Genomic DNA, 16,617 nt, shown 5'->3' on the forward strand with positions numbered 1-16,617 from the left:
ATATAAAAGCTATACAGCTGTATTATCAATTTGTACTTTTAATGTTGACTATCAAGCATGCTTTTGTATATTCTTGTTCCTTACCTTTGTATTGACAGACTTTTTGGATCCAGGACAGTGGATTCACTTTCATTAAGGAGTATGGAATACTTATAACATGCATCATGTTCATGACACTCTGAAATCAAATCAGATAAATTTTATACAACAATGACGGTAATTATTTATATTGTATTATGGGCGGGGGCATCTATGCAAATCACTCTATGACTGTTTTATCGTCAGTGCTGGCATTTATCTTTTTGTATCTAGCTACCTACATTAAGATGAAGCAGATCCCCATTTTCTAATGCTTTAATTAAGGATTAAGGATTTAGACTAATCAGATCATAACTTTGAAGTGGTACTGGGAAAAAAGAAACTGATTTTCTTTCTATTTGTACTCCAGGTGATTCACTTTAAATAGAAGAAAAAAATACCAGATGATCAATGTCTGTACGTTTGCTATGTAGGCTAATATTATCCATATGCCTGCTAAATTTCAGTATATATGAAGACTCGTTACTCAAAAGGACAAGTAACAGCAACATATCTGTCTGAAGAAATCCCTCTCTATGAAGACTGAAAAAGTACTAAAGGTAGCAGGGCACAAATTATTTAAAAGAGAGTAGACAGAGAAATTGGAGTCATAAATTAAGCAGAGATCAACTTATTTTAACAGAAAATAAATGAAGGAGTTTTTAGTCCTTCTCCAGGTGGCCTAATTCCAGTGTTTTCAACAAGGCCTCAAAAAGTTGCAGGAAGTTTAGAAAAAGTAGTTGTGTGAAACTGATGACAGATCCAAAACCGATCTCCTAGTTTGAGGCAGTCAATTGCTTTAGTGATCTCTCAGTGTGACTATGGAACAAACAGCCTGTAAATGACCTGCTGCTTTACTTCTGTTACCATTTAGAAACATCTTCTGAGGGCGTCACATCTCCACTCATAGCAGCTCAGGTTAAATACAGGATTTGTTTCAGAAAACCTAGGCTTAAGAAAGGTTAAGTGTCCCAGTCAATTAGTCATCTAAACACTGGTAGAAATGTAAAAGATAGTTCTCCTTTCAGTCTGGCACAAGTGTAGGTATAGGAAAAGTATTTACAGGCAAGTCATGAAGAAAATGAAGTTCATATCAAGATTAATAGCAAAGGAAGGCACAGAAAACCTCCATTAGACACTTGCTTGCAACTTCAGTGATAAAGATGGTTTTTTAACACGAGCTACTTACAGGCATTAAGCCCAATAGATCGTTTCTGTTTCAGAAGTGTTATTACTGCCCTTTGATATTAAGAACAGTATTGCACTGCATGGGAAAAGTATATGGGATCCCTGTGAATCATAGCATGTAAGGCCTGTACATCCTGGGACCCCCAAACAACAGTAACCCTTCTAATCTTGATATCTGTTCTTAAAATGATCAGTAAGTATTTTGTCAGTCACTGACTGCAGCAGCACCTTTAGAAGCAGTTCTTAAAAATAAGTCAGTTGCCTCCCATGTCAATCGAGGAAGACATTCAAACAGCAAAGAGACAATTTATGCAATTTCAAGTATCAGAAATGCTTTAATGTTAGCAAAATCATCTGTTGGTGAGAGTTTTGACAGAGGAGCTAGTCAGTGGCGATATAGCAATGCCATTGGATCATATGCTTACAGAGGCAAGTACTGATTTAATTCATTCCTACTAGAAAGACTGATCTCAAAGTCGCGCATCAGTAAGATCAGAATAACTTGGGAAGAATGGGGCCAGAGTACTTGACATGATGCATTAAACCACAGTGGCATCTTTACCATGCTCATTATGGGTAAGCACACCAGCAGAAGATCATGGGTTTAAGTCACATATTTTTTGCTTTCAAAGCAGAAAAATTTGTACTAGAAGAAACTATAGGACATTCCAGTTTCTGACAGTAATAAGCATATTAGGTTAGTTTATTTTCAAATACTCACACAAAATAAAAAACAAACATACTTACTGTAAGAATCCCATGCCATAAACCAACATCCTTCTTGAAATCTAATACATTCACAATTGTTTCAGCTGTCCAACAAAAACAAAGATGAGTTTATTTTTTAGAACATGGCACTGATCCAAGGCAAACCCGCTCAAAGGAAGAAAGCTTCAGTATAACATGACTGATGACCTCAAAGCTTAACTTTCGTAGTAAGTCCCCATTGCAGGATTTCTATTGGCTAGGACGTTATTTGTACCTCTCACAAAGATATTCTAAACGTATACATATTTTCCAAAACCAATAAAAAAAAAAACCCAGGTTGTTAAATCTAGAAGCCTTTGACACAGATCTATGTAAAACATAAGACAGAAGCCTGATGAGAAACAAATTACAATTCATTCTTGATCTTAACGATAAAGCAAGGGAAGTGTACTTCCATACCTTCTGTGTATCCACATGCCTGGGTCAGAGCTTGGCAGTGCGTCAGCAGTGCAATCCTTGTCACGGTCACCCCAAGCACACTTCCATCTTTACATGTTTTGTACTAAAAAGAAATAAGCATGGAAAGTCAATGTGCAATAGTTGCCCTATTTCCATTATTTAATAGCTGCATTTGAAGCTTTTCCCAAGTAGGTGAATGATGGACACATCTAATGACTATTTTAAGGGGGCAGCAGTATTGAGGAGTTTGGGAGGCTTTTTTTTTTTGTTAAAAGACACTTTTTTCATATAGGCTCTTTTTGACTGAGGCTTCCCAGGCTTGATAACAGAAATCCGTCTGCTGTTTGAACACAGCATTATGGAAAAATAATTCTATCAATTCTGATCATGTTAATAACTAAAGGACTGGTTAGATTTAGCAGAGAAAAGCCTACTTTGGTCTGCTCAGTGTTCACATTATATTTTATAGGCCAACTCATAAACCTGAGCTGCTTCTGCCTTCTGTGTCTTATAAGGCATGGGATAAGAGCTGACCGCAGAATCCTTGCTGGGCGCTGTTATAATAATCTGTATGTACACAGTCTGAAAGACACCAGTTCTTTGATCAGAAGAATATGAAAGAGTCATGAGAAAGCAGCATAAAAAAGAGACGGGAGATCATTGCTGATGAATGCAGTAATTTCTGCAACTTTATGCAAGAGTCTGAAAACTATCAGTGGCAATTAAAGTAATTTAAACATTTATCTTTTCCATGATGAAGATAATCAGCAAGATTGAGAATGGAGGCATCTCTGCTTCTCTAGCCCAGTGTTCTGACTGCACACAGATAGGAAAAACCTTTGCTCCCTTCACTTGAACTTATTCCCTTCGCATAATCATTTAAATTCAATACAATCACTGAATTCAAGGCATTTGAGTCAGTGCAGAAATGGAAATAAAGAATGGAAAAAAATGAAAGAGAAAAATTAAACTTAACAGCATTGCTAATTTCCGCTTCCTGATGCTGGTCTTTTGGGGGGAGTGTGACTCACAAAGCAGTAAGTGACAGGCAAGCATTTGAACAAGAAGTTCCTTCTCTTTCAAAGGGTCTGAAGGTTGTGATAAGAGAACTGAAGCTTCACTGTGAAACTTGCTGCCTATCCATCTCAAGGCTAGTGGGCAAGCCTACAGTGTGGATGAGATTGAGGTTCGTCAAGGCAAATTTCATATAAAACTGTGGCAGCCACATAGATGACATAAAACCATCTATGTTAAAAAACTCCAAAATATACTTGAATATTTCATTAACTTTTCTGAAATCAAAATCCAGTATAATTTATTAGAAAGTATTACTTATTAACAGGCTAAACCAGGATGTTCTTTGCTTCTGTGACTAGTGAATGAATAATGATGCTTACCTAATACAGAAGTGCCGTATGCAATGATGCACCTTTATTAACTCACCTCAATGTAAGCTGTGTCATTGTTTGCATCCTTGATGTGTGGGAACCAGTCGCGAGGCGGTTTGGAGAGGTGTTTAGACTCTGTGACAAACCACAGCAGCTTTGGCCAGCCTGAGGTACAAAGAAAAATCAGCTTTGGTCGAGTTTCTGCCATGTAAGACAAGACAAACCCCTTCTCTGACAGAGGTTTTTTCCCAAATGCCTGTGTCACCATTACCTAAACATTGTTTCTTTTAAACCTCAGTGTAACATGGGAAAGAAGATTTTCCAGAACTACTTTCTTAACACAGGTATCGTGGCCTTCTTAGGCAATCCCTGAAGAAACGGCTGGGCAGTTTAAGCTGTTATTTGACCCAATTTTTTACCACTCTGTCAGAGGTTACTGCCCCTACCACTTAGCTATAGGACTGAAATGTACAAACTCTTCTCATCTACTGTGGTCCTAAGCCTGCTGGTCTCATTTTGCTTGTGGCCACAGATGACACCGGCAGCGCAGCAAAGCCAGCGGAGAACCAGAGCGGGAGCGCCGGTTCTGCTCGGCAGCCATGAGGCGGGAGCAGCCATCTCTGCCAGCCAGTGACACACAGCAAGGGCAACCGCGTCCCAGCGGCCTGCCTGCTCCCCCGGCCAGGGCTTCACCACAGGCCTGGTCCTTGCCCACCACAACTAAATAAGTGCAATGGCTGTTACTGTAGTAAATAAGCTGTGATATCCGCGATAAGCAAGGGTTATCTTACCTTTAAACTGTGGGATCTCCCCTGTGGGGCTTTTAGGCAGTCCTTTATGGCATGCATCGCTAGTCAAGGCCACAGTAACTCCGCAGCTTCCAAGCAAAAAGCCTATTTGTTGACTTCCTGCATCCTAAGGGATGACAAAATAAAAGCAATGCACAGAATTGATTAGAGGCGATCACAGGCTGAAAACATTATTGTCCTTTGGAACGTTATCTTGAGAGGAAAACAGTCTCTCTCCTTTAAGCAACTTAGCTCATTAGCAAAACTCATTCATACATCGACAAAGGAATTCCACAACCTAGATATCCTCTTGTTTGTAACAACATAAATCATGAAGAGAACTGAAGCCATTGGATGGCGCCTGCTCTCATGTATCTTCAGGAACGCCAAGAAGTGGCTAGCAGGAATGGCTGATAGGCCACCATCTTGTGCCACCCAGAGGGACCCCTGGAGAAATGGGCCGACAGGAATCTCACAAAGTTCAGCAAAGGCAAATGGATAGTCCTGCACCTGGGGGGGCACAACCCCCTGCACCAGCACCGGCCAGGGGCTGCCTGGCTGAAAGGAGCTTTGTACTAAAGGCCCTGGGGGTCCTGGTGGGCACCAAGTTGAATGTGAGCCAGCAGTGTGCCCTTGTGCAACAAAGGCAAATGGCATTCTGGGCTGTGTTAGCCAAAGTATTGCCAGCGGGTTGAGGGAGGTGATCCTGTCCCTCTACTCAGCACTAGTGAGGCACATCTCATGTGCTGGGTCCAGTTCTGGGCTTCCAAGTACAAGACATGGAGCTACTGGCCCATGTAGTGATAAGCTAAAGACCACTATGATAATTAAGGGACTGAAGCATCTCTCCTATAATGAAAGACTGAGAGAGCTGGGACTGCTCAGCCTCAAGGACAGGAGGCTTAGGGGGGAGCTCTTCAGTGTGTACAAACATCTGAAGGGAGAGTATAAAGAAGACCGAGCCAGGCTTGGTGACCTGGTGACAGGACCAGAGGCAGTGGGCACAAACCAAACAGAGGAGGTTCCCTCTGAACATCAGGAAACACTTTTTTACTGTGAGGGTGACTGGCACAGGTTGCCCAGAGAGGTTGTGGAGTCTCCATCCTTGGAGATACTCAAAAGCCACCTGGACACAGTCCTCGACAGCCTGCTCTATACAGCCCTGTTTGAGCATGGGCACTGGACCAGGCAACCTTGAGAGGTATCCACCAACCTCAACCATTCTGTTATTCTGTGACAATTCTAGGAAAAAATATGGGTTATAGATGCTTCCACCTAGAAAAAGCTTTCAACCCTTAAGATGTTATGATGGGCACACAGTGGTGACAGTATGACTATTTATGCTGATCTAACCTGATTTGTCAATAACCATTTCATTGAGTAGTTACAGACACATTTCAGGAGCACTACAGATAGTGAAGTGCCCATTAGAGAAAGCACATGACATTTTACTTTCATCAGGGGGATATAGGCAGTGAGGCTAAAAAGTCATGTAATGATTTTCAAGTCCAGGCCATAGCTGTTCTTTAAGAGATGCTGTGCTTCTACAGCATTATGTCTGCTTTATGTATAGTGCCTTGTCATGATTCTTTCATGAACTTTACATCTATTCACTAGGCTCTTCGAAAGAGCAAAGCCCTAAATGCAAATGCACATAAAAGTATTAACCCATTCTTCACAGAATGATTCTACAGAAAATAGCCTTCACAGTCTTTAAAAATCAAATTAAAAGGTCTCTCAAATCAACCATAAAGCACACTTAACCATGGAAGCAACCAGAAATATAGAACAGTTGCCTTAATCTATTGATTTATTCAAAGCAAAACTGTATGACAGAAAGAAAGCCCCAAAGCCTGACTAATTTTTGGTGCAATTTTTATGTAGTCAAACAAAGCCATCTAAAATGGGGAAGCAATGAGATCAGAGGGAAACCAAAAGTTTACTTGTTTTCCATACCACCTCAAAATATGTACATTACACCAATTTTAGAACTTAGCTGACCAAACAATGTGGGACAATAAACTGATCTGTCAAAACTATGCTATGTAACTCCTTCCATCCAGAATCACTGCATTTGGTTTTCCTTACCATAGCCAGAATACATATAAAAACAGGAAGAATTTACAAGGTACTTTCCCAGGAAGGATTTTTAAAGTTAAGCTTGAGCATAATTTTTTTCCAATTAAAAAAACAGACAAGGAGAATACCCTTTGAACAAATGAGAATAATATTGGTGTATCCATGAACAACATTTTGGGGAGTGTGTGGCCAACTTCACTGTACCTGCACCATGGAAGCTCCCAGGGCATAAAGGGCTTTATCAAACATTACTGTACTCACTGACTCTTAACCAGTTAAGTGTTAACTGGTCCATATCTATGTTGTCAAACCCCTGGGACAAGTAGTTAGTCAGATCAGATCCTGGTTCCACATTAGGATGAGGTCTGGCATCTCCGCTCTTGGAGCCTGCTCAGTGGAAAGAAATGGGGGTGCCTGAACAGTGCAGGACAGATGGTTCTCCTTGGAAGTCCCCCAGCAGGAATGGGAGGAAGGTGAGAACTGGAGTGCTCCGTGGAGAACGTCACTCCTTGGACAAGACATAGGCTCTGAGACCTGCTACTCTATCATAAAAGCAGACCACCACTTTTGTAAAATACCAGATCCATACTACATTACCCACAATTTGCCACTAAATTCAATCTAAACATTGGTTGCCAATGTATGTATATGTATGGATTTCTAACTACCAATTTAAAAAGATTTGCATACAAATTTCATAAATGAATGCAGCAACCGCATCACCCTCAATTTTAAATTAAAATTAAAATGCTGTTGTAACTGTATGACCTAGAGAAGACTGCCAGCAAACTGTTTCACCACTGTACCAAGAAAATGTAAATTCTCAAGCAAACAAAATCCATTTAATGCAGGACTTTGTAAGCAGAAACTAACCTAATAAATTCCATTAAGAAATCTAACATACATAAACCAGTAGAAAGTGTGGAACTTAGAGCATCAGTGTATCACAGCCCTGGAGGATGCATGAGTTAAGAAATGATCTGTCAAGCTCTTCTCATAGCAAAACAAAATAACAGGAAAAGGAAACTTGTATTAACAGTTTGAGTTTTTAGATAACACAAGAAAAAATAACTATGCTTCCATTTAGTGCCATATCAGCCAGTTTAGAGCATGTCCACGTAAGTATTATTCACTCATTTGTAGTAGTTCACACACAAGCAGAGGGAATCATGTAGAGATTACTTAATACAATCTATTTGCATGTCATTTTCTAAAAAAAGACTGTTTCACATCAGGACAACCCCATCTCAAATAGCATTAAAATCTTCACCTCATTCTTTCCTGTAGAGTTAATTCTTTATTTGAAAGGACAACATGGCTGAACAATTACACGATGCAATACTACCACAGGAGGCTGGAAGAATTTCATCATGCATGGGCAATATCCAGTGTGTTTTACAGACTTTCAGATCCTGCACCATGCCTTTGTGTCCACACTAAATCCTGCCTTGCAAGAAAAAAGCGAATCAAGACACTGAAATACAAGTACTGCGATATAGACACTGTCATCAATGGCCACAGGAGCTCCAGCTGAGGATCTTACAGTATGAACACAATGAAGCTTTCTGGCAGTCTGCTAAGCTATGTCCATCATCCCCACTTTCAGTCCCAGTCTTGCACTTCCTAAACAGTTATCACCTCCTTTTGCCTGCTTCTGGTGGCTTTATCCTGACTAGAAGCAAAAAGTACTGCAGAGAACAGAGACATGAAAAAGGGGTCAATACCCCATGCCCCATGCAGGTGCCCCTGTGATACCTGCTGCCCCTCAGAAGCAATTGTTTCTAACTACCAAAGTGGTGGATGGACAAGCAGAAGGTGGAAGGAAGATCTGAAACCATCTCAAGCTGAGCACCTTATACATCCCACAGACACACCACAACATCACATACACATTCAACAGCACTTCGCTGTTCCTCATACCTCAGCATGACAGCCTCGCAGCAGTGAGGGCCTTGGGTAAAACTTCTAGTTTGAAAAATGAAGTTTGAGTTGAAAGTACAGTCACTTGCATGAAGCAGTCAAAGCCTCCATGTGGGCCAGGAAAAAGAATACTGACTTTAAAGGCATTGATTATTTCGGATCTCAGAGACAAGCTATCGGCATCCCTTTTGAGTAATGTAAAATTAATGTCTGCAATGCTGAAAACTGCTTTGTAAGTAGAAAAAAAAAACCCCAAGATATCTACTGCTGAAAAATAAAATAATAATCCTCCCCACTTAAATAAAATCACTATCCTGCCTGTAAATGGAATAGATTTTCAGGGGACACTGTTTTGTCAGCAGTGTTACCTGCCATTTTGGTAATTTATGTTAATCTGCTACTCCGGCAACCCCCTACTTGCCACGAAGACTTTATTTTGCTACATTTTGGTGAGGTAGAAAAAACCTCTGGGAGACAGTGGAGACCAGGTGAAACAACCAGTGCAGTCCCAAGTGCAGATGGGGACAGGCTTGCCGGCAATGCTCATTGTCAAATTCTCCACAAGTCACAGTTTGAAATGACACGTAATGCACGTGGAAGGCAAAAGATAGAGATGAGGTACTATAGCATGAGGTTTGAGACCAATTGCTGACTTTGGAACTATCATTTTACATTTCTTGAAGGCACAGCACTTGCTGAGGTACGAAAAATGAGGTCTGCATAGCTTTAGACTATGTCTGCACACACCTAGAGAGATCAATCTTTCGGATGAAGCCAGTCGGAAATCCTCTCTGCTGTAGGTAGCCATTCAAGGTTCTCTAAAGACTTTTATTAAAGGTTCCCTAAAGGTTTTCACCAGTACCTAGAGGCAAATTGTCTTCTTCCCGCTGCAGAGAGTGATAATTCATTGTCAGGACAAAAAAAATCCCACGTGGGGTTGCATTTCAGCATGCTGTTAATGTCATTTCTATAATGCTTTGTGAGAGTATCCGTGTGAAAGGAAAACAATTATGTTTCTTTCTCTGTGAGTGAGAGTGCATGTCCTTATCTAATATGGAAGGAAGGAAGAGACAGCCTGTGCAAAGGTTGGCCTGATAAAGGTTACTCCTGTCCACCTGCAAATCCTAGACTGCTTTCAAAAGGAGAATTATGTGGCAAAGCATTGCAGACTGAACTAATCTTGTTTTCTGTTATGATGCTTATTTGAGCTCCACCTGCCCTTACTCTAAGAAAAAATTGCTGGTAAAGAACAAACAGGGCAACCATCCAATGTAAAGGCCAAGCATTACCAGTTCTGAACTGAAAGTGAAAAGGCATCAAGGAAACCCTCTATTTTGAAAACACAAATATCAAAGATCTTAATAAAAATTAAAAGGTAAAGCAGCTGCAATCTTCATAACCAGCTTTAAGATGTTGAGCTCTGTTCTCACACAGAGCTTTGATATCTGGCTGCAATTTGCACATAAAATCTGCAACTACGAGCAGTCTTAATGTCCAAAAGTTTTAATGAAAGCAAGACAATGGTTACTTTTGGTAGGGGACACTGCACGAAATGTGACATGCTGTCTAGGAAACTATCATTTTCTAAACTTGAAAACATAAAAAGAAAACATACACTTTAAAGGACCTGAGATATACTGTGGCCAACTGAGCAAAGACCTTTGCTCAGTGCCCAGCTGCTGAAGTGCATGAAGAGGGAAGGATGGGCACCAGGCTTACAGAGGTCCAGCGGTGTGCAACAGCGGCTCATGTGGGGCTGAGGGAACTTGTATTCTTTGGATGGACTTAAGACTATGTCACCAAAAAGAAAATTCATAACATTTTACACATAATTTAAATCCAGTGGAGAAAGAGATGCATTGCCAAAAGATGTCCAAAAGGATGCAGAGCTCCTGTGTTTCTGGCACACTACAGCCCAACAATGACTAAAGCTGAGAGAAAACAAAGCTCATGTTATCTCAGGTCCTGAAACACTAGGAAAGGCATCAGGGTGTATTTCATTTGGAATACAATTCTGCCTTCAAATGGAAGGCAAGGCTGGGACAATTTCACTGTCTTTAATGAGATACATCTCTCTGGCTACTGTTAAAGCTTTAATAACCTAACTTCTCAGGATTTCATAAAAAGAGCTTCTGCAAAAGCTGTACTTTTTACCCTGTATGAAGTATCCTTTAAAATACCCCAAGTGTCCTGGAGCGGGTATCTCCAGATTTCCTATTACAATACACAGGCACATTCCTCCAATCACACTGTCAGAGCCAGCGTATGGAATAGCACAGAAATGCCTGCTGGAAGCACACATAGCATTAAATCTAACAGGCTACAGGCTAGGAAATACAGTGTTTTGATTGAGAAATAGATTTTTACATACTTTCATGTCATACTCTGATACAAATCCTCACTGCCTATGATAAGGAGGCCAAAAAGATCTATGTGGGATTGCTTTGTTCATGTTCACAGCATGTGATTATGCATAACTATGATAATGCTTCGCGGACAAAAATGTTATTTTAAGATTAAAACTGATTAGCTCCCCTGACTGTATCAGAGCAGAATAATAATAATTTCCATGGCGCCCATCAAATGGAATAAAACATTAACCCCCCCAAAATCTAAAGAAATAAAATAAAAAAACCCCGTATTTTTCAATCTTTTTTGTAAGAGAAATAACAAATCACTATTTGAGCTAGAACTTGACATGTTGAAAATCCCTTATTATCTATTTTGATGGCACATTCTATGATATACAGTTTGAAATTCCCATCACATCACACAAACAATGAAACGATTTGTAATACTCCAACTTTAGACAAGGTTAACAAAAGTGGCAGCTCCAAAGGAAGAGAAGTTGTATAGAACATAGTATTTGCTAATGTTTGGGAAACAAAATATTTGGAGAGAAAGACACTGTTCTGAAGGAATTTAGTCCATAATCCAAGGGATGAGGATTAGTTATAAAAATCGTGTGGCGTGCTCATGATATAGGCATTTCAGTGCTATTAATGCAAGGAAAGAGGAAGAAATTAAAACATGCTGTTTGTTCTATTGCCACAATGACCATGGAACCCCTGACTGCTGCTTTGAGAATTAAAAGGTAGTTCTGATGTACTTCAGAAAAAGCCTGGGATTTCAGTTTTTAATTTTAAATCTGATTTCCAAAGTCTAAAGAGCCAAAACCATGCTGATGTGAATGCCAGCTCCCAGGACCTTGCTGAACATTAGGAGACATTCTAGGAATAAAACTAAACTGGAGAAGGCTGTGTGGTTGCTGGGTATTCAGGCAATCCATCCTAGATGCTACATCAGACAGGTCTCCTGAAGTCCTTGGGGGAAGTACAATTAATTCTAAGTATTCTGTCAACACAAAGGTGGGATATAGAAGGTAAGAGTTAGGAGAGATGGATCCTCATCTAATAATGAACCAGAAAAAAACCCCGCCAGAACCTTAAAAAAAGTAACAGTCATGCTATGAAGAAAGGGGAATGCACCCAAAATCTATGGGCTGGTAAAGCAAAAGCCTTTACTTCCACATCAATAGAGATGTCTGCATAGCAGTATATAAGCCAAAAGGTTATCTGGCTGCAAAGGTTACTGCTCAGTTTTAAGATGGCACACAAAATCTGCACAGAGCCATGAAAAACCCTTCTTTATGAAAATGCAGAACAGTATTAAAGCTGCTAATGCAAAGTTTTAATATTAAAAATGTGTTCATAATATAACTCCCTAAAATAGCTCATCCTGTACCAGCTTATTATTCTGTAAGTCTGTATTAGCCTATAATATAATTGATGGTCTATTTGTTAGTTCACACCTCTGTCTTCCAAAAAGCAAACCAAAAAATGTCCAGTGCCAGGACATACTGAAGCATGTAGAAAAGAGCACAAATAATGGGAAAGCATAAAAGAACAGTCTAGGCCATTGTGTGATGTCACAAATGACATCCTCCCACGGATGCCAGAAGCAATTCGCTGCCATTTGACCAAACAGAGGTATTCCTTCTGGGACTAGTCAGAACACAATTTTCATCTCATTGTTTCCACTCCAGATCCCATTCCATATAAACAAATGCAAAAATATTTGCAATAGTATATGCTGTGAGATTGCATAGTTTTATTTATAGATCATGTTGCTTTTTTAATTATACCACTGACATTTCTGTTATTGTTTTATTAATTTGATATTTAAACATTACAGAATGATCTTGGCAATAGTTAATCAGTCTAAGTCTATAGATATTCCTTTATATAAATATATACATATGTATGTGTAAGTGTGTATTTATATATCCATATATACACACATATTTTAAAAAAAACCAACGCCCACCCAGGAGTTTCAACCAAATTAGGGTAAGTTATTAATTTGACATAGAGTGTTTACTTGAACAGCTGGATTTTATAGTTTACTGGATGGATGTGGTATCAGATGTTCCAAAATAAATCAAATTTACACTCATCCATGTACTTTAAAATGTCATTAAACCTTGAAAAATAGTAACAGGGAAAGACATATTAGATTTTTTATCCCTCAGAGCCGTGTTGCTTCTTTTTTTTCACAGATTGAACACAGACCTACCCATGTGAGCACTCTGTACGATCTTAAAGTGTACATAGTCTGCTCACCATTTTTTGCTGATGCATTTAAAATCTGTTTTATATTGAAATAATGCACCATGTTATGCAATTGCCTCAAACTGTCTTAAGGTACTGCACTCATATGAATGCATGGCAATAGCCTGATGCAAAAGTGCTGTATTTCTACTAAAATAATTATCCTCATTCTATACTCATGTCCACCTCCCAGAGCTCTCATCATTTTACAAATAAAATAGCATAACCCTATTCCTCAAAGCAGGTAGACTAGTTGAGGTCCCATTTTCTCTCCTTGCATGGCCTTTCTAGCTTGCCTGCACCTCTCCTCCAGTCTCAGCCAGTTAAGCTGGGGCACCTCCTGTCTCCTCTTTCCCTTGGTTCCCAGTGTCCTTCCTTCTACTCAGCTACCTCACGTCTGCTCAGCTGGATCATGGCCTTTTCTTCTCTAATCCACTCGCTTTCCCCCATTCTCTCCACTCCTTCCCCAGTTCACCAAACAATCCCTTCCTCCAGCTACCACCACTTCTCTCCCTGTCAGCTTCTGGTTTCATCATGGCAAGGGCTCACCACAGATGTTGGCCAGGGCATGTGTGAACACAATGCAGAAACGATGAGATTAACTCAGCCTGTCAGAGGTGAGGAAGGTTCCAACATGTTCAGTTAGGAAGGAATCTCCAGATATTTTTAGCTGTTAAATTGTTACGTGAGATGTGCAAACTGCAGTCTTTATGTGGGCTTAGAAACTTGTTTTCATGATTTTTCATTTGAAAGGCAGGCTACCTGTTCATGAAACAAAGATCTGAGCTTCTGCTCCAGGGTGCTGTGACACCAGAGCATTTCAAAGAAAAGCCCTTGGCAACTGAAAAATTGAAACTGTGAGCAAAGCAATAAATTTCCCCAGCCCCTTCCTTGGGAACACTTCATAGCTTCAGTCAACACTATCCAAAAGAATTTAGTTTAACAAAAAAAGCTTCTAAGGATTAAAGAACACACTTTGTGTGGACAATTCCTGACCAAATAATTAAAGTAAGGTGTTATTAGTGCTAGCTAATAAAAAAGGCATTATATAAGCAGATATTTGGGAGAACCTTACTACAGGCATTGCAGCCAGCCATGGTGAAATTAAGGGGATACGACAAAAAGAACTTGTAATGAATAAATACATTTTGTTGCATTTACAGTCTTCGAGGCATACATCCTCAGAAGAAAATGCAAATTCAGCAACATCAGTGTAAGCTTCCCAGCTGTGGCTCGCCTACACCACCAAACCCCCTCCTCTCATTGCCTCCAGGCATTCTTTCTGGCTGGAACTGCTGTACCTGTCTGCTAACACTCCCCTAGGATGCTGCTGAATCTCTGATGCAATGCTGGACATGAAAAGCTTGTGATTAGCAACGGCCAGTAACCTCTATGAATGTATGCTCTGCGGCAAAAATTCCCAAGCTTTATTTGTTCAAGTGCCACCCGTGACAGAGATGACCATGGTGACAGAAGCTTCAGGATACATATGCACATACAGACACAGTAGAAGGCATTTTCATAACTGCTTTGAAGTAGCATACACAGCGCTAGTGGCATTGTAACATAGCTTGCGTTGCAGGGACAGGTGGAAAATCAGCAGTTGTTGCCAATGATTCTTTGTCAGTGGCAACACTAGAATGTTTTGAGAGGCTACAAAGATAATCCATCTAGGATTGGTAGATCTGTTCTCTTGGAAAATTTTCCTTTCCTTTTCCAGACAGACCTGCATTTACTGAAACTGCAAGCGCATCCTCAGATTTCCATCACAGAAAAGAAGGATCTATATATAACTCACCACACAGCACTGTCTTTGTATCCTCAGACACAGAGCTAGTTAACCACAAAAATGTACTCAGAAAGCTATGGTCAGTTGTGATTTGTTCTGATGTAAGTTTTAAAATGCAGTACAGAGAAGAATTTCAGTCCCTTACCTTTCTTGTAAGTGGCACTTCAATAGGGACAGGGACAACTTCTGCAAGCAAGCAGCCATAAAATGCTACCATGAAAGCAGCAGGATCATTGTTAGGAAATACGAGTGTTACCTGAAACAGAGAGACATATGTTCAACGTGTTTTATCCCAGCTTTCAACTAATGATAATTGGAGTTTCCATGCTTCCTTTTGGAGAGAGATGATTACCAAAACACTTCTATGATAAACTATTCAAATACCTAATGAAAGACAAATGAGGAATCAGACGGCATTTATTCTGATAGGTATTCCTTTTGTGAACATTTCTACTCAGGATATAATTAAAATATTTTCACACTGCATTGTTTCCTACACTGACAATACCTTTCATCTGGCTCTCAATTTACTGATTGCTTTACAGATGTTAACTAACCAAGTAAATGGAATTAATATAATTCTGCGTTCCAATTTAATAATTTGCTTGAAGTTACCAAAAACTAAGTGGATCTGTGACCAATTCAGATTACCGAGACTTACTATGCCACTATGCAAGTTTTTAACATATTACGTTTTGCCTCGCTATGCTTTGCCTCATATAACAGTTTCATTTTAGGACCGGACTGTTGTCCAAGTGTAGAAGTTTCTGTGTACTGTGTGAACACAAATACCTGATATCTAGAGAAGCAAACATCACATCCAGAGCTGGCATACAGCATGCCAATCTAGGCTTCGATTTTTTGAACCTCACAGCTTCAAGGCTAGGGCTACAGAATTACTTAGATAGAAGAATGCCAAAGAAAAGACCACGGAAAATCATCTGTATGCTTCTTAGGTGCTCTTCTTCACCTGGTGTGCTGAACTGTGCAGCTTACTTTTGTGGGCACTGCAGAGAATGTCTTAGATCCTGCAGGGGCAAAGGGGAAGGAGAAGAGAGAGCGCTCGGTCTCGCTGAAGATCCAGCGAGTTGGGCCATGACCCTCCTTGCAAAGACAGAGAATGCTACTGCTCTCACTGGTGAATGACCTCAGTGGCCAGATCCTGTCTATATTTTTGTTTTGGTTCCATCAGATGGACGTTTTCAGTTCATGTCTTAAACAGCTGTAATGCAGCTGGTAACTACCCTGCACAGTCAAATGAAGTGGCATGCAAAACGCGTGGTGAGTGATTTCAGACTTGATTCCATTGGGCTTGCATACAGCATCCCAGTGTACTATTACAGCACCTTAAAATTTGCTGAAACTATTCAATAACTCTTGAGTTTTGACTGTTTTGACACCCAAGGGCTTCTGTGTTTCAGTTTCTCAAATTAAAATCAACATGTTTTTATATATGCACCAAGGTTTAGTTATTAGAAATTATAAATGTTTCCAGAGTTTTCACATGGCTTCAAAGATAGTTGCCTTCCATTTATTTCTTCAAACTACAAGAAATCTAACCAACCTTGTTCATCTGGGTCCAAAATATCTGGTTTTAGGCTGAAGACTGT

At 40.0% G+C, this 16,617-nt stretch overlaps 1 protein-coding gene across 3 annotated transcripts in view; it reads right to left on the reverse strand.

The window, feature by feature from the left end:
- The window catches only part of DIP2C (disco interacting protein 2 homolog C), a 324,943-nt gene that overhangs the window by 79,834 nt on the left and 228,492 nt on the right, over positions 1-16,617 (reverse strand). For all 3 annotated transcript variants that reach the window (XM_037385751.1, XM_037385750.1, XM_037385753.1), the window contains 6 exons: positions 15,153-15,263; positions 4,613-4,736; positions 3,877-3,986; positions 2,434-2,536; positions 2,014-2,078; positions 85-178 (listed from right to left, as the gene is read on the reverse strand). In XM_037385751.1, coding sequence (XP_037241648.1) covers positions 85-178; positions 2,014-2,078; positions 2,434-2,536; positions 3,877-3,986; positions 4,613-4,736; positions 15,153-15,263 — 607 coding nt within the window. The remainder of the gene's footprint in view (positions 1-84; positions 179-2,013; positions 2,079-2,433; positions 2,537-3,876; positions 3,987-4,612; positions 4,737-15,152; positions 15,264-16,617) is intronic.

Source organism: Falco rusticolus, chromosome 4 (genome assembly GCF_015220075.1).
Source record: "Falco rusticolus isolate bFalRus1 chromosome 4, bFalRus1.pri, whole genome shotgun sequence".
NCBI lineage: Eukaryota > Metazoa > Chordata > Aves > Falconiformes > Falconidae > Falco > Falco rusticolus.